Source organism: Podarcis vaucheri (assembly GCF_965113315.1).
Source record: "Podarcis vaucheri genome assembly, chromosome: 4".
Lineage (NCBI taxonomy): Eukaryota > Metazoa > Chordata > Lepidosauria > Squamata > Lacertidae > Podarcis > Podarcis vaucheri.
Window position 1 is genome coordinate 71,068,569 of NC_138762.1, and position 21,973 is coordinate 71,090,541.

Below are 21,973 nucleotides of genomic sequence, written 5' to 3' on the forward strand. Positions count from 1 at the left end.
TAAGGACGCTGCACACCTGGCATACACTTGCATTTTAACAATGAATATTGACCAAAGAAAAGAAAAGAAAAGAAAAGAAAAGAAAAGAAAAGAAAAGAAAAGAAAAGAAAAAACTTACAGAAATCCAACTTGCATTTTGGGCTCCTCATTGCTGACAGCATCACTGTAAAGTGATTCTTCAATATCTTCATTCCTATGTGATAAGAGAAAAAGGAATTTAAAAACTAGCGGTAGAGCTGTATCTTCATTACCACAAATGACCTGAGCTATTCTGTATGAACAATGCACACTTTACCTACTGCTTATTAAACTTCTTTATTTAGATTATGAACTTCCATCAAAAGTAAGATTTACATTTCAAAGGCATTATCGAACTCTATGGGAACCACTGCATGTTAACAAGAGATGGCTACAAGCATACATCTTGTGGTATAACGCCGAAAAGGAATGAATTAAATATTTACTTCCTATTATCACATGTTGCTATTCACCTTAAAAAATAATGAACTGTAATTTTATTCTCAGGCATGCAAACCTGGACAGTTTTTTAACCATCACCAAATTTCTAGCTGCCTGGCATATTTTGAGCCCTTCAGAAAAGGGGTTTTAGTTGAATGGTATAGCCCGTTTTTTACATGCAGGATGTACCAGGTTAAATTCTCGGCAATTCCTAGTAGGGTTGGGAAAGGCTTCCAAGTAAACACAGTCACTCCCTACTCATGAGTAACACGTGAATAGCCAAAACAGATAAAGGCACCAACATTACCAGTATCATAGACAGATACTGCAACTAACAGAGAGGCCTTTGTTTTAAAAGGGTGGTTCAAAAACAGGTGGGTGTTTAAAACCTGTTTTAAAATCTGCAGCAAAGAGGCCTTGCACACCTCTGAAGGAGGGAGTCCTGTCCTCTGGGAGCCACCACTGAAAAGGCCCTGCTACTCATGCCTGACAAATGAACTGCCTTCACAGGCAGGAATACAAAGCATGAATCTATGCCCAAGCAAGTTCATATGAGCATAGGTGGTCCTTCAAATAATTGTTTAGTGCTTTAAAGGCTAAAACTGGCATTTTGAATTGGACCCTGAAAAACAACATGAACCAGTGGAACTAGTGAAGAATGGTGCGATATGATGTGATTGTCTTATCCTCCTTCCCATGGAGCAACCTAGCAGAAGCGTTGTGTAATAGTTGAGTATATCATCCATGTTATTCAAATTAAAAAGCATTTATTTATTTATTTGATTTATTCCCCTCACCCCTTCCCTCCCAAACGAGCCCAATCCCAAACATATCTTAACTAGCTTGGGTGGGGAGAGTTTGCAAGACCCTAAACTGTTGGAAGGAAGGAAGGAAGGAAGGAAGGAAGGAAGGAAGGAAGGAAGGAAGGAAAGAAAGAAAGAAAGAAAGTGTCAGGGAACTGCCATCGGAGGGACAGGTGGTGGAAGGGCTCACGGAGGTTGGGAGAGACCCAGCAGCTGAAGCAGGAACCAGCAGGGGGAGAGGTGCGTCTCTGAGGGAAAGCGAGCAAGAGGGAGGGCTCAGGGACACGTCCAGCGAGAACAGTGGGGAGGTTTCTGGACCTCCCATAGGGAGACCCACTCCTCGCCGGAAACTGTCACGCCGTGAGTCCAGAAGACGTGTTTCCGTTAAGGAGCTTTTATGTTGGAAGCGATTCCAAAAGCAGCCACTGTCGGAATCTGCCAGTGACTAGAGGAGCCATGTCTGAGGGGCTCCATCACAGACAGAGGTTTGTGGACTTGAACAAACTCTGAGGGACTACGATTTTATGCACAAGAAGCTCATCATCCCTTCAAAGAAAGAAAGAAAGAAAGAAAGAAAGAAAGAAAGAAAGAAAGAAAAAGCACAATAGTAATCAAGCAGTCAGAGAACCAGGTAAAAAATCTACCTAACTAAAATGTTTTAAAGAATTAGCCATTAGTGTGTATATATAAATAAGACTTTTTACCAAGTGTTTTTGTTGCTTTTTAAGGGAAGGATGTTAAGCACAGTTCCAATTTACAACACATTTATACAACCTGACCTTTTGCTTAAAGCTTCAAACACGCCACTGTCACTAGCCAGTGAATAATTGGACAGACATGCTGAGACTCGCCTGGCTCTCCTCTCTGACCTTCTAGCACTATCTTCACGTAGGGTCACAGCTACAACATGGGAAAACAGCAAAGACAAGGATCATTCATACATGATTGTAATTATTATTATTTTGAAAAAGCAAAACTCAATCCATACAAATGTTATATATATCACTAAGGCACCGTGCTTTATTCAAGTTTTAAGAAATGGCCCTTAAGAAACACAAGGCACTTCTTGGCCTGAACTAACACAAGTTAACACTGAAGTCTTATTCATTTTAGCTGATCGTTAAATACATTCTCATTTATGTCTAGATTGTGTCACTTGCTTCTTTTGTGACGAGGCAAAGACAATACTGTTCATGCAGTTTATTGAAAAAATAAGCAGACATTTAAGAGACAATGTTGCGAAAACCAGAAGAATATGTTCCATTTTCACTGGTGTAATTCACTGATATTTACTGTGGCCTTCAAGCCATACCATGACTATGCATGCATGTGCTGTAGATCAACTTGCTTCAAACAAGATTAAAGCAATCTAATATTACATGTCTTCGTGTTATCAAGCTAATCATAAATTAAATGAAGAGAGAAGAAGAGTTTGGATTTGATATCCCGCCTTTCACTCCCCTTCAGGAGTCTCAAAGCGGCTGACATTCTCCTTTCCCTTCCTCCCCCACAACAAACACTCTGTGAGGTGAGTGGGGCTGAGAGACTTCACAGAAGTGTGACTGGCCCAAGGTCACCCAGCAGCTGCATGTGGAGGAGCGGAGACGCGAACCCGGTTCACCAGATTATGAGTCTACCGCTCTTAACCACCACACCACACTGGCTCTCACGGGGTATTTAGATACTTGCATAGTGCAGGGTTTATTTTGAAGGTTCTGTGAATATAAATCATACCGTAATTGCTACATACGTTCATGCTTACTAATGGAACCTATAAACCATGGGTTAGATCCAGATTAAGTAAACTGGATTTAGTTCCTACTGAAATAATAGAGATTTAAGGCAAGTTGTGAGTAATTTATCCCATTGGTTTTCATGAAAACTAAGTGCAAGTAACTTAAGGTAGGAATCGACCTAGTATATACTTCCAAGTCCAAAATAGACTTTTAAAAATAAATAAAGCGGGGTGGGGGGGATAGGACTGGAGCAAAAGCAAACAAATACACAGTTCATTTTTACTTGGAACTCAACGTATATGAACAGCAGTACCATAACAGCTTTGCAGACATAATGGACTATCAGCAATTATACGTGCACAACAAGCAGGATACACAAGGAGTTGGTTTTTCAAATGGAAACTACGAAAATGTTCACTTGAGACAGGATACATACAAATAGAGGCAAGTTTATTTTTCTCAAAAGTCAGAAAAGTAGGAAAGCAGCTCAAAAGGTGGACATTTGTTTTATGCAGTTGTTTAGTACACTTATGTCACGCCTTCCTTCAACTGTGACCCTCAAGGTAGATCTGTAGGGTTGCCAGGTGGTCACCATTTTGGGGATTGACCAAACCTGCTTAGTTTCAGCAAGGTAGTTGCAACATGTGCCCTCAAGACCATGCCCTCAGCAAAAAGTAGAAGCTCCAGTAAGGTAAAGGTAAAGGTACCCCTGCCCGTACGGGCCAGTCGTGACCGACTCTAGGGTTGTGCGCCCATCTCACTCAAGAGGCCGGGGGCCAGCGCTGTCCGCAGACACTTCCGGGTCACGTGGCCAGCGTGACGAAGCTGCTCTGGCGAGCCAGCAGCAGCGCAGCACACGGAAACGCCGTTTACCTTTCCTCTATAAAGCAGTACCTATTTATCTACTTGCACTTACGGGTGCTTTTGAACTGCTAGGTGGGCAGGAGCTGAGACCGAACGACGGGAGCTCACCCCGGGAGCTTTGAACCGCCGACCATATGATCAGCAAGTCCTAGGCACTGAGGTTTTACCCACAGCGCCACCCGCGTCCCCAGAAGCTCCAGTACCATTCTTGAATTTTGTATACATGCAAAGGTGTTCCAAATATACCTTGAGATGTATATAACTGACTACACATAGCTTGGCTTGTATCTGTGCTGATAACTATATTAACATATTTATATAAGATACACATGAGATTTAGACATCAGAGTCCTAGGTGAGATTACTAGTTTATGGGCTGTAAATAACCTACCACTAATCAACTAGTCTAGGAGGCTAGTTGGTATATGTCAGCTATGTGTGGTAAGAGAATATACTATGCATTTGATGTATGTATTTACTCAATTGTGTGCAGAACAAGTATGTGCAATCTTAGTGGACCAAGGGAAACCTGCCCTGCAATATTCCATTTAAAATAGTTGCAAGGAGGAGTAAAATGCAGCACCCAGGGAATCAAGGGGGAAGTATCAACAAATCAAAACAATAAATGTCCTTTGCTGCATCTTTTATTATTTTCCCAGTAAGTGTAATCTTTATGTCCCACCACATGATCCTAATAGACTAACAAGCCCTAGTAATTTATCTTATGCTTGTAATACTTTACAATTAATCTACACTATTCAGGTTAGCAGCATTTTTTAACCTGGAAACACAGTTCCCCTTTTGATCAGTTTCCTGGTGAACTGCCTTGACAATGGAGAACATTATGTTGCATGGACTCACTCCAACCCACCAGAGGAAAGAACAAATGTGATTTTTCCAATCTTTGCAACGTTCAAAGGAGCTGAGGAGAGCTTCACTACCTGAATTTATCTTTCCTATATGGTAATAAAGTTCTGCAAATTTATATATTTTTTACAAAATTGTAATGAACAAAGAAGAAGTGCCTGTGTAGCCACAAAAAGCTGACAGACTAAAAGACTCTTTAACTGACTACTGTACCTTGGAGATCACCAAAAAGAAAAGAAAAGAAGATATACTGTGCTATATAACAGTAAAAAATAATAAAGAATCAAGATGCAATATGAAAATGTTGCAAACATGTTATAAATGTTTCAGTTGAAGTTATTTTGCCTGATGCTTTCAAATGAATTAACAAGACAATGCCACTAAAATTAAAGTAGGTGCCACCTATCAGCATGCCTTTTACTAAGTATTAGCAGAAACACAGCTTGACCCAAAAAAAGGGGGGCACAAGATTTGAAATATCATGCAGCAGGCAGACAAAACCTCTGAAATTTAGCATATTACAAAAAGGTAAAGTATGACAGTCCAGTCACAGACAACTCTGGGGTTGTGACGCTCATCTCGCTTTACTGGCCGAGGGAGCCGATGTTTGTCCACAGACAGTTTTTCCGGGTCATGTGGCCAGAATGACTAAGTCGCTTCTGGCGAACCAGAGCAGCACACGGAAACACCATTTACCTTCCCGCCAGAGTGATACCTATTTATCTACTTGCACTTTGACGTGCTTTTGAACTGCTAGGTGGGCAGGAGCTGAGACCGAGCAACGGGAGTTCACCCCGTCACGGGGATTTGAACTGCCGACCTTCTGATCAGCAAGCCCTAGAGGCTCAGTGGTTTAGATCACAGCACCACCCATGTCCCTTAGCATATTATAGTATATAGTAGTTATATTATATAGTAATAGGAACTTAATTTGACAGTTCAGTGATCTGAAGTCCTTGTATAAAGATATACCTACAACCAGTTGTGACATGTTATATAGGGTAATTTGGTTTAATTATCATGAAGCCTGAGACATTAGTTAGTGGACAGAAAAACTACCATCAAGTTAAGTAATTTTAGTTACTAAAACTGTAGAAAGAGATTCACCAAGCAGTAAGAATGTGTGGTTACTTTAATAGCTTTTAAAGTATTGCTATTTTTTTGGGTTTAAAATACTTTGATGACAGTTTTTTAAAAAGCCTTCCAAAAATAAGGAAATAGTAAATCCTCACCCACAATTTACCAGGCATGTAGAAGACAGCAATTTAAGCTGCAAACACAGAACATTATTACAGTAGTCAATAGTGGCTATTAAATAGAAAATAATTCAGTTAATACTGCAGCAACATGAATGGGCTATAATGGTTACAAATATGAATTTTTTTGGATGAAATCAAGGAGCGCATATTCCACCCTCCCAACATGCACGCAATACAGAACACAAACAAACAAACAAACAACACACACACACTGGGCTTTACAGGCAGGAAGAAAAAAAAACCCACCACAAGAAGAAATTCTAAGTTCACTTACAGCAAATTTTTCTGTTGTGCCACGTGAGAAACAAAATACAAGAATAATTTAAGTAAATAGTGAAATCAGTTGGTCAAACCTGTAATTTTTGTTAAAAATGAACCATTATTTAAGAACAAACTGAAACTGTGATTCAGGAAAATAGCCAGCATTGGGGTGGGAAGTTTAAATTCAATAATGCTTTCCAAAGCTTGTTATTTGGATCTTAACAGTCCAGGGTAAAAACAATACCAAAACAAATGAACAAACAAACAAACAAGCCTATGGCTTGCCACCAAGCAAGAATGCTGCTCTGTTTCATGCTCTTTACCTTATCAAATGCAGCCTTTTTGCACAGCAAGGTGTCAATACTAGATGCTTTTAGGGGCTGCATAAATCTGTGCTAGAGTAAGATTCCTAACTTTGCTTGGCCTGCAGAGAGTGAACTCCTGGTATAAACTAAACCTTACTTGGCTAGGCCACATAGCAGCGATAAAAATGTCCCTTTTGTTGCACTTCCTCTTCCTTACATTTCCATCCATTGTTGGCAAAAACCTTTGAATGGTAGTAAAAAAATACCAAGTGAACTGAACAACACTTTACTAGAATAAAAAGAGGGGTCCTGGGAACCCTTAATCTCAAACTGCACTAGGAAACATGCCAAGTTAAACAATTTGTTCGTACAAATAATAAAGGTGGATTAGGCAGCTATTAAATTGGATCACTACTGGCAGCATCATATAAAGGTAAAAAGGTAAAGGGGACCCCTGACCATTAGGTCCAGTCGTGAACGACTCTGGGGTTGCAGTGCTCATCTTGCTTTATTGGCTAAGGGAGCTGGTGTACAGCTTCCGGGTCATGTGGCCAGCATGACTAAGCCGCATCTGGCGAACCAAAGCAGCACACGGAAACGCCGTTTACCTTCCCGCTGGAGCAGTACCTATTTATCTACTTGCACTTTGACGTGCTTTCAAACTGCTAGGTTGGCAGGAGCAGGGACCGAGCAACGGGAGTTCACCCTGTCGTGGGGATTCGAACCGCCGACCTTCTGATCGACAAGTCCTAGACTCTGTGGTTTAATCCACAGCGCCACCCGCATCCCGGCAGCATCATATAGGTCTCTCTTTTTCAGGGGTGGAGGGAACACTACAGGAAGGCTGTGGCAAATAGAGAACCCCTTTTTGTGGGCAAAGTTTGGGGGGGAAATGGCTACATATTTCAGCAACTCCACTCTTACCTTTCCTAGACCAGCCCCAGGTGTGGACAAGTGTGGGCAGCACAGGAAATAGAAACCAAAGGGGAATATAGGATATGAGGGGCTTTTTTGGAAAATGGACATATATTGTCCAAGAGCAGTTTATGGCCAGATTAAGTGCAATACAAGCTAATTGGCTGCAGCAAATGCAAATTTAAACATTTGGCCAAAACCTGATGAGGCTGGAGGAAGTCCCCAGAAGCCTGACATTCTTTGAATGCATCTGTGTCAATGAGAGACTAATTTGACTGGACAACCTTCAGAATGTATGTCACTATTTATGCTGAAGAATTGGCAGCCTAAAGTATCGTTCATAGCTCTAGCAGAAAAGCTAAAGCTTAAGAATTGAGAACTGAGGGGAGCAAAATAGAAAGATACTTTATAGCTAAATGGAGCCACCTTATAACACTAGTGGCTTGACAAGGTGGAATAGTTAAGCCACTAAAAAACATTATGGAAGAATTCACTACCATGGTGTATCTGGTTTTGAAGTTCATGATTTATGGATGGAAACTGGTTCAAGAAAGAGGATTATATGTTGACTATATGCTCTGACCTGACTATATGCATGTTAGACATGCGCCAAGTTGTATTGTTAATCCTTAATTTGCTGTTTTCGATTGGAATGATACTATGTAGATGTGTCTGTACGTTTATCGTAGAAAACTCAGTGAACAATGATAATTTGAAAGAGGGGAATCCAACGTATACAAAGTAATTAAGGTGGATGGGGAAAAAGGTAACTTTAAAAAATACTAAGATAAAATAGAACTAGAAAATAGGATTGCGTGTTTAAAGTGGACCACAAAAGGATGAATCAGGATGATAGTTGACCAGCATGTGTGAAATATTTTTACTATGAGATGCAGCAGCGAAGGTCATAGAAGAGGCAATAACCTGGATGTGCACAGAAGACTTGGAATCAAAGATGCAGACTTGGAACTGAGGAGTAAAATCCACATGTATTCCACATGTACTCATGTGGAAATATTAGGCCCTGCATTTATTACATACAATTTTATTCAGCTCTAGAAATAATGCAATATTGAAAAGAATATAGGGAAGACCTACAACAGGCAAGACTTGGAAGAGATTTTAGAAAGTACAGTGGTACCTCGGGTTACATATGCTTCAGGTTACATACGCTTCAGGTTACAGACTCCGCTAACCCAGAAATAGTACCTCGGGTTAATAACTTTGCTTCAGGATGAGAACAGAAATCGTGCTCCGGCGGCGCGGCAGCAGTGGGAGGCCCCATTAGCTAAAGTGGTGCTTCAGGTTAAGAACAGTTTCAGGTTAAGAAAAGACCTCCGGAACGAATTAAGTACGTAACCAGAGGTACCACTGTATTCAGTTGAATGCACTTGAAAACTGTGCGTATTGAAATAACCTGGCAAGCAAAGTTTCCACTTGCAGAAAGGTTTCTAATTGAACACTATTATAAAAAGTCCAATTTTTGTACTAATACCAACATGCAATGAAATACTGTGCGAGACTTGCCTGTGTGATCCTGCACTCAACCCTGGTTTACCCCTTCAGTCAAACACAGCTTTAATTTTATTTGGATTTGGGCTGCTATTCACTTTGTTGTGAAGAAGAAAGACCCTAATTACATTAAAAACACTTTGAAAAACCATTCTTTCAAGATCTGAAAGGCAAGACATGACAGAAGTTTTTCGAGGATGACTTTGGTAGGTATTCTGCATCATGGCCAGCCCACTTGTGGTCCTCTCTTCCAGTACATGAATCAGGAAGATCTGAAACTGTCAAATTCATAACAAGGCACCATAAAGTAAAAATAAATTGTTGCTGTGAAGACCAAGCAACAACAATTTGCCTTCCTCCAAACTTATTTCCATAATTCCATGTTAATTAACAAGCTTTATAGCAGGAACACTAACTGATCAGATTTCACTAATACTTTTTTCCCCATATTCATAGAGAAAAACACAAATTAGTTACAGCAAAATAAAGGGCATTTTTGAGATTGCTGTAGAAATATATTCACAAACCACCTAGGCAATTGAATTAGTTTCATTAATTCCTGCCACTGCAGTTATTTAAACTTACGAAACTTATTTATGGCATAAGCATATCATGCATTTTAGGGTTTTGAGAATCAACAAAACAAAATGTTGAAAGCCAAAAGCTTACCTCCAGAGGTTGGAACATTTGTCAGTTGCAGTCCTGCTTCTCGAAGTCCTTCACTGCTTGTAGAATATTCAAGAGCTTTGGATGAAACAGTTTCTTGTGCTTTGTCTTCACCCAAAATAGAGGCCTGAGCTCTGAGCATTTCTAAGGCACCTGTTCCCATCATTTCCTCATATCCTTCTGACCGCTGGGCCAATGGAGAATCCCGAGAAGGGGGTAGGAAAGGGGTATCCAGGGGGGAACTTGGTGGCGATAGTGAGGACAGAGAAGACCGTGAGGACAGAGATGCTAAAGATAAAGGTGTGTCCAATGATCTCCTTTGCTTACTGCAGCTAGAATGTCCAACAGTTTCAATATACTGTACATCTTTACTGTGAGAATCAACAGGAACTGGGTCATATCGCATAAGCTGCCCATACTCTGTAGCACTGTCCGATTTCTCATATTGAGGAACACCATAGATGTCTGTGAAGCTGACAGAACTGAGAGAGCCCCTGCTGGACGCCAAAGATCCACGGCTGGATGCCAATGACCCCCGACTACTTCCAGATGATATTGTTAGAGTGCTGGCAGACAAGCTAGAAGACAAAAATGCATTTGTAAATGTCTGAACAAATGCTAAACACAATGGTTTTGTTCAGACAGCCCTTGGTACACAAGCTCCTTTGTTCCTGGCCTCCCACACCTCTCTTTCGTAGCAAGCCATCCTTTGCCATTACATCTGCAATAGCAGCCTATGGTTTGTGTTTGAGCCCTCCCCCCACCCCATTTCTCCTGCTTGAAATGCTAGTTGCATGGCAAGTGCAAACCAAGCATCCCAATTTGAATAGAATGGCAAAGTTCAGTAGTTCCAAGCTGAAAGAAGTAGAATGTCTTAGGGTAGGACTGAACATATAAGCCTGAAGTTTGATTTAACATGCAAACTGAGTCAATGGAATCCGTATTGTTTTCTCAGATTTATTTTCAACTGTATTCATTTCTTCACTTTCTGTTACTCTCAGATTGGTTTCTTAACAGGATCTCTGTTATAAAAAGTTACCAGAACTTATCCAGTACTTCCAATATCTGTCATCAATTTCCCACAAGAAATTCAGTCTTTTTTAAGTTCCAAAGTCTGTAACTAAGTAAAGTCTGGTCCAAAATTGAATGCCTGTATTTCTTAATAAATGCTTACAATAGGGAAAAAATATTATTGCTTTTGATTTAATTAGTTGGCAGATGAGAAATATTAATCAGTTACATATAATCATCAGTCATCGTCGTCTTCTAATCAAATATACAGCTAACCCTCAAGATTTAGAAAATTGGCCAACAGCCTACCAAGTTTGTATCATTACTATGTCAATCTGTATTTTGAAACTTAAGAGTGCTTTCTGGATTTTTGGAGTTAAAAATAAAATAATATTCCTAATCTACTGAAATGGCCATGAAGCAATATGCTAGCAATATATAGCTAAAGGTAAAGGTAACCTGTTCAGTCTCATTTATAGTATGAGACTATGAGACTATATCTAGGTCAATTTTACTTTTTTGGAAAGCCAACTGTCATGATTTGCCATAAACACAAGAATCAATTTCTCTGAAGAACTAACCTCTTCAACTGCGAGCATAAATAGGATGTTAAACGAGTTGCTTCTTCCAACTGCATAAGCAGACAGTTCTTCTTTTCTTGTAACAGTATCCTATAATAGAATAAACTAGTATTTTTACTTTGCAATGACAGTAAAAATAAAAAAAACCAAGTTCTATTTAGTGACAGATAAAATATTAGCTTGACAGATAAAATACTAGCAGGCAAGCAAACAATAACTGCAACTGGTATTACTCATGTAGCATTTACCTCTATAGTTGAATTAAAGGTAAAGGGACCCCTGGCCATTAGGTCCAGTCGTGACAGACTCTGGAGTTGCGCGCTCATCTCGCTCTATAGGCCGAGGGAGCCGGAGTACAGCTTCCGGGTCATGTGGCCAGCATGACTAAGCCGCTTCTGGCAAACCAGAGCAGCGCACGGACACGCTGTTTACCTTTACTATTTATCTACTTGCTCTGGTGTGCTTTCAAACTACTAGGTTGACAGGAGCAGGGACCGAGCAATGAGAGCTCACCCTGTCACGGGGATTCGAACCGCCGACCTTCTGATCGGCAAGTTTTTAACACTGCCAAGGAGTGTGGTGGAGTCTCCTACTTTGGAGGTCTTTAAGCAGAGGCTTGACAACCATATGTCAGGAGTGCTCTGATGGTGTTTCCTGCTTGGCAGGGGGTTGGACTCGATGGCCCTTGTGGTCTCTTCCAACTCTATGATTCTATGATTCTAAGTCCTAGGCTCCGTGGTTTAACCCACAGCACCAACCACATCCCTGCATAGTTGAATTAGACTGGTACTATGTCAGTTAGTTAAACCAGCTCTGGAGACTTAGGAAAATGTGGCATAGCAAATAAGAGCTAAGTAGGATTTGTTAAGAAGTACAAGTATCCACTATTTCAGTATAGCCTCCTAACTTCATTACTATCCCAGTGTGTCTGTTATATACCCCATAGCATCTAACAAAGTAATTAAATCCTTAAACCTTTCGGCTGCGCCATGAGAAGAAGTGGCTCGAGCCTGCTGGATTTCATCCTCCAACCTCCGCTTTTCCTCCTCTAAACGATCCGTGTCTTCCGGGGACCTCTGCTGCTGGCTTGTGACCTGCAGTTCTTGTAGGAGAGCTTCTTTCTCTTTGATGAGCTGAAGATGGTCTCTGTCCGCTTCTACCATCCCTGGCCAAGACTCATGGTCATGCAGAGCCAACTGTTGCTGGATACTGAAAACCCTTCATTACAAAGGACCACCAAGAAATTACTAACTTACAGAAGAAGAAGAAAAAGCAAGGGAAATCTCTACAGTATAGTTATGAAAGTCCTTAAAATATACACCACACATGTATCATCTGCTATCATAAGCTTCTGGAAAACCCAGGATAACTTTGAAGAATACTGTTCCATAGACTTGTATGCTCCTGGTTAAAAAGCACTCTCATAACTTTGCTACTGGAGGATCATCTATATCAATCCTTCCAAAGCAGCTTCAAAAGTATGCATTACTGCAAATTCCACTTCTTTGCAGCAGGCTCTTTGTCTTTTAATACCGTATGTGTTCATAAAAATATTCTTACTTTGGAATCTTCTGAAAAAATGTTATTATTTTGACAGAAAGAAATGTAAAATCAGGGAAAATGTTTGCATCTATCATCCACAAAAATATTTGTTACGTATCCCACAAAAAAGACTTGCGAACATGAATTTGTACTGTCATGGTGCAGGGGGGAAAAGAGGAAAAACACAAAAATTGAATTTCTATTATCCTGAGTGACATTTTCCATCAGGAAAGTTGTCTGAAGACTAACTACATCCCAAAACGGAAAATGAAATGTAACACAATTTTGAACTCAAAACAAAAAACAGTAAAATTTAGTTTCAAGACTACCACCTCAGTTAAGTACATCAGGACTTCATTCAAATTAATAATATTTGCTGTAATAAATAAATGCATTTGTTTAGAACTACTAAAATGACCATGGGACAGAACACCTAAGAAAACACACACTGGTATTACTCAGCTTACTATCTACTACTGAAAAAAAACTTTATCCTTGGTATACTAAATAATTAAGTCTATTATTTTAGATTCCTTGACATTGCTTACAGTAAATGACAATAATTACTGCATGAATTCTTAGCATGGTCTCTAATGAAAAAGCACACACACACACACACACACAAATTTCTATTTTGTGGAAGAATTTTCTCAACTCCAATGGTGACACATATACTTTGCTTTCTCATCACTTTGGACAAACAGGAGCCTGACAAAAGTATTTTTAATGTACTGCAACATGTTAATTTAGTAGCTTGTAGATTTAAACCAAACGCAGCACATTCCTACACCCACACTGTGTAGCTGCAATAGATGTTTCATTAGCAAAGTGAGGTTGAACACAGAAATATTTTGTGGAGACAAAAGCCGTACAGAAATGCCAGCAAGCTAAGGGGAAGGAATGCATGATAAATGAAGAATGTGACCACAGAGATAACTGGTAGAAGCAAATGTGCTCTGAGTTCTTACCTAAACATGGTTTTAAATACAATTACTATATATTTGATACAAAAAGCTACAGCTTTTCTGAAAAGGAGAGATTTATGTACTAATTCCAATTATTATTTTATTGCATGCCTACAATAAATGATCTTGGTCCAATTTTTAGAGGTGTTTCCCACTTTTACATGGTGTTTCCTGTGATCTCCTGCCCAAGCAACTAACTGGCTCCACATCTATTTCAGCAACAGGTGACGTCAAGACAATTCCTTTTGTCCTGTGTTAGTCTACTGTGTTAAATCATTAAAAAACATGCAGTGCTTCTCCAATTTGCCAATCCTTGATGGGAAACACTAACACTAACATTTCATTAAACAACTATTCTTATACTCAGGCACAAAGTTGCAGACACAAACTTTTAGATGTGACTTACATCTGTACTCAATGGGTATGAAACTACTAATGATAATATTCAAGCCCCTTTTGAAAACCTGCCCCACTCTAGATGCTCCCTCTTATCTAGCTGACATGATCAGACCTAGAGGTCAACTAAATCACCTGGCAACTATAAGTGGTGTTGGAAATCAGTCATGTTAAGTGACCTTTGAACTAAATGAGGTTTAGAACGAGGTTTATAAGCTAACAAACATAGGTTAATGAGCAACCTTTAACCAAACTTAATAATTACAGATGTGTGAATGTAACCCAGCGACTTAACGTTAAGCCATGGTTTAATAAACCATAGTTTAGTTTCCTGTGAGAGCCAGACCACTGATTCATTTCAGAATTGAGCTCCAGCTGGTTAGCACTGGTGATCAACATTGCAGGTTATGCATACTTACTTCTTTCTGGCCTCTTCATATTGCCAGCTCAATTTTATTTTGTCAGCACGTCTTTTGTCATCAAATCCAAACTTTTGAAAGGCAAGAAAAATGACAAAATTAGCATTGCATTAGAAAATAGTAACACTGTGAGGAGAAATGTAACTTCAACATCATCACCTAACCAGGAGTGCTTACTGGGACAGAGCAGGGCAGGGCAGTGGCAAAGTCAGGGCTGCACAGCAGCGCCAATGGAACCAATTCAACACTCTTGCATGGCACCCAACCTTAACATTGTCACCCTGCACCGATAAGCAAAACAGCACTGACTCACTGTACCAGCCACTTCTGTCCCAAATCTAGTCCAAAACTATTTTGAAGCCATTATCATTTTGTTCATGATACAGTATCTTGGATCCCAAGTATAAATGGCTATAGTTATTTACTATATCTAATCTAGGACCCTGATTAAATACATAGTTTGCTACAGAATGACATTTTCTTTATAATATCGAAGCTCAGAGTGCAAACCTATGCCAATGTACATTGGTTCTCATTGCCCCATTCTCACTAATTTCAATTAAATTAATAACTACACAGGCAACTGTTAGACTTCATCTTTAACTTCTTTGTTTGAGGCTCTAGACCTTTCTCAAGTAAAGATTGTTTCTGTGATTGATTCAAAATTCTATGAGCACAAAAGGAATTTAATTCTTACATAATATGATTGCTTCTTAAATCAAGCAATTCAGCCATTATACATACCATGCTGGAGATAGTTGCCCATTCCTGCAACAAAGAAAAAATAATAGACAGAAATATATACTTTGGAACAAACACAGAAAAATGGTAGAAATTACATATGCTATGTAGAGTGAAAAAATGTATGCAAGGTTTAAATAGCTAATGCAAATCTCAACCAGAAAAATAGATTCTAGTTTAATGCCTTAATGAAATGCAATATGTTAAGAGATTTCTTCAATTTAGTTGGATTTGCTAAACAGTCTCACTAACCTATAAAGTGGAAATCAACAGTATAGTTTAGAACAGTGCTACGTTATTTTATTATATTATATTATATTATATTATATTATATTATATTACATTACATTATTCAACCCCATTCTTTTGCTTTAATAAAAAGTAAAAATCCCATAATGCAATTATATGCATTGTGTGTTTTGATTAAATCCTCTTTTGAACTGAATTGGGAAACTATATTTAAATACTGTCACTATGCAGTACAACAAAAGTTACTGCTTTTTCGTAGCAAACATATTTAAATAAAAATATTTGCATACCTCTCCAATGATATCAGTTTGAGAACAAGCATCAGAGTAATGTTGAGGTAAATTGGAGTCACTAAGTGGGCTAGAATTATGATGAAGATCCTGCAGAGATTCTGTAATACAACAGCTATTCCTGAATCCATCTGTCAGCTTGGCCAGACTCTTAAAAAAAGAACATTAAGGAGAGCATCTTATAAAAGAATCTATTTGTAGTTTAATCATCCTTTTTAAAACAAGTCACTAATAGCCCAGGGATTTCTGTTACTAGTTTACGACAGGAAAGATCACCATATAGAATGGAATCAGGACTTGCATAGAAAGCTTTTTTTAAATGAGCTTATCTATACAAAAATATAAGTTTAACGTGATGCATATAGCAACAGGAAAACATTGTAAAATGCATGTAGTCTAGACAGACTTAAATAATAGCTAGCATTAAGTAGTCCTCAAGACTGTGTACTCAGATCTTAGCTTGAAGCAGCTGCCATCCAGGAGGGCAGATCAGAATGGCAGGCAGTAGTGTTCAACAGATACCTCAGTAGAAATATTTGTTGGAAAAGCCAACATTTTCTTTCAGTATCTCCTAGGAAAAGCATTTCAGCCTACCCCATATGGTCTGACAATTGGGAAAGTGTTTTCATATTGTAAGTTAAGTTTCACTTTTAGTGGGGAGTTATCTGACTAAGTATTTCTCCCCTCCCATTATGTTCTGACACCTTGTCATGTCAAGCAAACAGAAGGGATTATTCATTAAACAATTCTGTCAGTTAACCCACAGATGATTTCACTGGAAAACCAGTCTAAGCAGCTAGTGAAAGGCTCCCAACACAATATAAACCCAACATTTAGCAAACTATCACTGACAGTTCAGTTTAGTTACATCCATTTATTGCAACTCTCTAGCTATTCCTCTTTTCTCTTTTTTTTACCATAACAATATAATATTTTCAAAATAAAATCTCATACACTAACAATTTGAGTATATAGAGGACTTGATACCTGACAGGCCACAAAAACAAATTCTCAAGTAATTTGAATTCTTCTTTAAAGTTTCCTTATAAAAATGATATTTTTCCACATCAATAACATCATTTTAGTCACCATACCCTATTTAGGCCTGACTAACTCTTCCTGTCCTTTTACCTATATATGGACCAACTGTCAACAAATTTTCCATCAGATCAGTTTTCCAACACCTACACAAAAATGAGTCATGCTCATCTAATCCAAGACCATCAACTAAAAAGGGGGTGTTAAGGTAAGTATTTCCTTCTTCTTGAAATAACCCCATCCCTGGCCATTTAAATTGTCTCTGAAGGCAACCTTGAGTGTTTTAATGGAACATAGATACATAAATAAATGACTTCCCATTGTGTCAAGTGATACTAGGTGCGATTGTTGCAAAATATAGGGCTGAGAAAAGCCAATGGTGCATTTTGGGATTCTACTAAAAGTCTGGGCACCTGAAAGCCTGTAGCCTTTCCTTCTGGATGTTTTTTGCTTCATTATAACTGGACCTTGTCTGTGAGAAGCATGTGTGATCTCAACATTAGTTTGTTACCCCCCCCCACCCCCCAATTTAACTTCCATATACAGTGGTACCTTGGGTTACATACGCTTCAGGTTACAGACTCTGTTAACCCAGAAATAGTACCTCGGGTTAAGAACTTTGCTTCAGGATGAGAACAGAAATCATGCTCCGGTGGCGCGGCAGCAGCAGGAGGCCCCATTAGCTAAAGTGGTGCTTCAGGTTAAGAACGGTTTCAGGTTAAGAACAGACCTCCGGAACGAATTAAGTACTTAACCCGAGGTACCACTGTACAATACAAACACTGAAGAACAGGAGTCAGTTGAAGAGGAAACACTGATGTGATTAATCTTACGTTACGTTACGTTACGTTACGTTACGTTACGTTACGTTACGTTACGTTACGTTACGTTACAAGGAAATGGAACAAACTATAGACCTTTCATATTTCAAAACATGGTAACTCCTTAAATGATAAAAATGAGAAACACATTTCCACAAAATACGTTACTGACCAACTATGTATGCACGAAGTAGTGTTCTGACTTGGTATAAATTCCCAGTCTTGTATAAGACAACAAATGTCATTATTTTTTTTTTTTTATAATAATTTTTATTGCATTTTTTCCAAATTACAGAAAGAACAAAAGAATGAACAAAATAGAAAAAAAGAAAGGAAAAAAAGAACAGAAAATCACAACCATTTCAGAAACTTATTTCAAATTTCCATTGGACTTCCCCACATCTCCCGCATAATGCATTCTTAATAATAAAGTTATCAGCAAATTATACCCTTATTTCGTGTGTTTCTTTATATTTTCAATTGCAATTTAAGTTTAAATCTCTTATTCTCCATTTACTCTAAAAATATAATATAATGTCGTTTTTACCCATTTAAACTTTGATTCTTTCATAGATGTTGTCCAATTTCATAGATAATTAAATTTCGTTGCTGGGGCTAACGTTCCAAATCATACGGCATCTTATAATTCATACAACTTATAATACTTTTGCAGATAGTCTTTAAATTTTTTCCAGTCCTCCTCCATTGCCTCTTCTCCCAGAACAAATGTCATTATTAAGTAACTGACAGCTTCTTACCTGCATCAAGTCTTGCCTCTCTCTCTCACCCATACAAATAGCCTTCCTGATGCTTCGAAGCTCATTCATTATTGCTTGGGCTTCATCCAATTTGTAATTCATATGGGCATTTGACATCTTACGGTCAATCCTGTCATACAAACAAGTAGCAGAAAAGTTACCCATTTCTGGTAATATACAAACTGAAATCAGTCTTAATGCTCAAGGTGGGGGGAGGGGGGACTGGCCTTCTAGATAATGGCCAGAGAACAGAGAGTACAAGTGTCAAGTAAAGGGAGGGTTCCTACAGGGAACAATTCAGGAGGAGGAGCTTCCCAAATTAAACACTGTGTGTTCATTGTAACATTCTCACAGGAAATGTTAGAATTATTTGGAGAATTGTTGGTAAGCACAAACATCAACAAAGTACTATTATGATCAACATTCATAACTTTACTATCTACACCAGCAAGAATTAGGGCAAAAACACCCCATCCTGCTTCATTTGAACTCACTCTTGTAGTGTCTCTACGCCTCTCTCTTTGTACTGTAGTTCTTGCTTCATCTGCGTTAATTCCCGCTTCAACCTAGAAAGCTGGAGACCAAAAAAAAAAGTTAAGAGAATAGTATGCACTGGAAACATACTACTACTGCTGCAATTGTTCCCTTCGTGGTACTTTCTCCATTTCACTGGTTAAAGTGGGTTTCTAAATCCTAGTTTATTGGGATACCATTAATCAGAACCTCTGGTCCAGAAGTAATGGCTAATTGTAGTTTCCTAGTTTCCTTCTTCACTTTCACAAAGAGAAAAGCAAGTGAACACAGCTCATGCACATCCTAGCTTACCGCACACAATCCTAACCAGGTCCACTCAGCAGTAAGTCCTACTGAATACAATGGCGCTTACTCCTAGGGAAGTGGGGCCTTATTAAGGCAGGAATTGATTTTAGAAAGGCAGCCATATTGGGCTACAGACATACCAACCAAATATTCCAGGTTGTTCAAGCATAAAGAAAATTAACTGAGGACAAGGGAACTATGCATGTCGTTTTATCTATGTCTCTGTGTCTTCAGTTCTTTACTATATTCATAATCATGCTGTAAAAATGTTCCATGTACTTGATTCAATAGCTCCTTTAGTAGTTTATTTGTGGACAAAATCATTCCCCAAATGCCACTGAAACAGTGCATCCAAGTTACGCAGGCAATATAAGGGCTCCATGCTTTCTGTTCCTGTGGCTCCCAAGTCAAATTTAAACTTTATTTGTGACATTAATTAATTAATTAATTAATTAATTAGGGTTTTCTAATCCCTAATTATAACATACATTCAGAAGGGGGGGGGAGAGAGTAGGAAAAGCTGCATCTTCTCCCCACTCTTCTCAATTGCAGAGTAGGAAAATTCAATCCTGCAGGAAAGGCACTTGCAAAGGACAATTGAATGAGCTGAGTGAATGGAGAATTCAATCCTGCAAGGTGCTGCTTTGCAAATGCATTCCTGATGGGGTCTGCAGCCTTCCCACCAGATGTCACAACCCCTCCAAGCAGCCCAACCCAGGGCTGTCTTGACCCAACTCAGGTCAAGCCTTGATCCCTCTGAATCAGCCCAGTTTGGTTTGGGGTTCAGGTTATGGCTGAATCCAGTGCACAGCCCTAGCTACAAAGCTGCAGTGATACCATGTTTGGTCCAAGTAGGAAAGCAAGTAACAATTAAACAACTTGTCAAGTATGAAGCAAATGGGGAGGGCCAGGGCCAGGGCAAGTCACTATTTTTTGATATAACAGAATTGGCAAGATAATTGGAGAAGTTATGGTCTATTACATTGTGCTAAAGAAATTTCTACGTCTATAACTATGTGTTTATTTTGCTATAATTTTACCACTATAAATAGTAAAGAACTTAGGAAAACACCAACTGATCTCAGGAAGACTTCTTAAAAAGTTAACTTTTTCTATGTATACACACAGAACAAATACCCCTGATTAAGTTTTGTTTTTAGGACTGGTCACATAAAAAATAGCTAACTCAAATGCATCCACCCTTTAAAAAGATATATTTCATTATCTAGAGTGTTTGGAAAGTTGATAACCATTCTCTCAATATAGGTGAATGAAAAGAACTTGCAATTTAGGAACATGTTTGTAGTGCTTAGCATTGCTTTGGAATAGCTATGATATATCATGTCAGTTTCAATCTATATTTTATCGCTTACTGTAAAGAGTTACGTGCAGCCTAAAGTATAAGCTCAGATACAATATACTACCTCCATTACTCAACTCAACTCAGCCCAATATGGGAGCATATCATATTGTTAACGGCAGCCAGAACATCTTCCATTTTGCTCCATCCCAATGCCCCTAGGGCAGTGATGGCCAAACTTGGTCCTCCAGCTGTTTTGGGACTACAACTCCCATCATCCCTAGTTAACAGGACCAGTGGTCAGGGATGATGGGAATTGTAGTCCCAAAACAGCTGGAGGGTCAAGTTTGCCCATCACTGCCCTAGGGTATTACAACTCAATAAGTAGCATGCAAAGCTGCCTCATACCAAATCAGACCATTGCTCAGTTCAGCAATTCTACTGCTGACTGGCAACAGCTCTCCAGTGTTTCAGACCAAACTAGGGATTTCCTTCTGCACAAAAGCATGCACTCTATCACTGAGCCATTGCCACTCGCTACCTACCAATGAAGGTATCCGACTTTAATATACATGTGCTGCAATTAAGTAACTAACAGTGGTAGCTAACAAACATATCTCTCAATAAACATGATCTTCAAAATTTAGATAGAATTTGCGGTGTGATGATTCTGATTTCATTTTGTTTAAGAGAGCATATAACCCTTAAAAACAATAAAGAGTTGGGGTAGCTGCAGGGAGCTGGAGTCAAGGTTTCCACTAGAATTACTTCACTAAGGCAAAGCTGAAATGCAAAAACACAAAGAAAGCTTATAGAGTGAAGAAGAAGAGGTGACACTGATTATTTTCAGCATGAAGTATTAGAAAAGGGTTACTCACTCTGTCACGCCTACTTGCTATTTCTGCTTTAATCTGACATGGGTCGTATTTGGTATTGGTTGAAAATCCAGAGAATGCTGAACAAACAGAAAATGTCTTAATTTTCAAAACACTAGAAGTAGTTCATTAAGTGCATTGTAAATGCTAGGCTAACTAAATGTTTAACAGCCAGATCTTATGCTTCACTTGTTCCACTTACTCCTCTGTAGCTAAAGTGGAAACAAGTTGTCTACCTGAAGACATCAATCAGTTCAACTAATACCAATGCATACCATTAATCAGGACAAGCAGTCTTATAGTCTATCCTACAAAGAAGTGGAAAGTTTAAAACACATAATCTTGTAACTTATATATGGGGGGACGGACACACCTGTATTTATTTTGAGTTATGCAAAAAACAGTTTAGAGGCAACAGATTTCTTATAAACAGCATTTAATGAAACCTAGTGAATTACCATTAACCATTTAACAAAATTCCCTTCAACAAGTTTTGTTTTGCTTTCAAGATCAATGCTTTC

At 38.9% G+C, this 21,973-nt stretch overlaps 1 protein-coding gene across 2 annotated transcripts in view; it reads right to left on the bottom strand.

Annotated features, from left to right (window-relative positions):
- Positions 1–21,973, bottom strand: part of WWC3 (WWC family member 3) — a 61,299-nt gene that overhangs the window by 15,384 nt on the left and 23,942 nt on the right. For both annotated transcript variants that reach the window (XM_082220032.1, XM_082220031.1), the window contains exons 4-14: positions 21,456–21,532; positions 18,953–19,032; positions 18,459–18,588; positions 15,842–15,991; positions 15,306–15,329; positions 14,562–14,632; positions 12,215–12,457; positions 11,240–11,329; positions 9,651–10,225; positions 2,042–2,162; positions 119–193 (exon numbers count right to left, since the gene is read on the bottom strand). In XM_082220032.1, the coding sequence (XP_082076158.1) occupies positions 119–193; positions 2,042–2,162; positions 9,651–10,225; positions 11,240–11,329; positions 12,215–12,457; positions 14,562–14,632; positions 15,306–15,329; positions 15,842–15,991; positions 18,459–18,588; positions 18,953–19,032; positions 21,456–21,532 (1,636 nt within the window). The remainder of the gene's footprint in view (positions 1–118; positions 194–2,041; positions 2,163–9,650; positions 10,226–11,239; positions 11,330–12,214; positions 12,458–14,561; positions 14,633–15,305; positions 15,330–15,841; positions 15,992–18,458; positions 18,589–18,952; positions 19,033–21,455; positions 21,533–21,973) is intronic.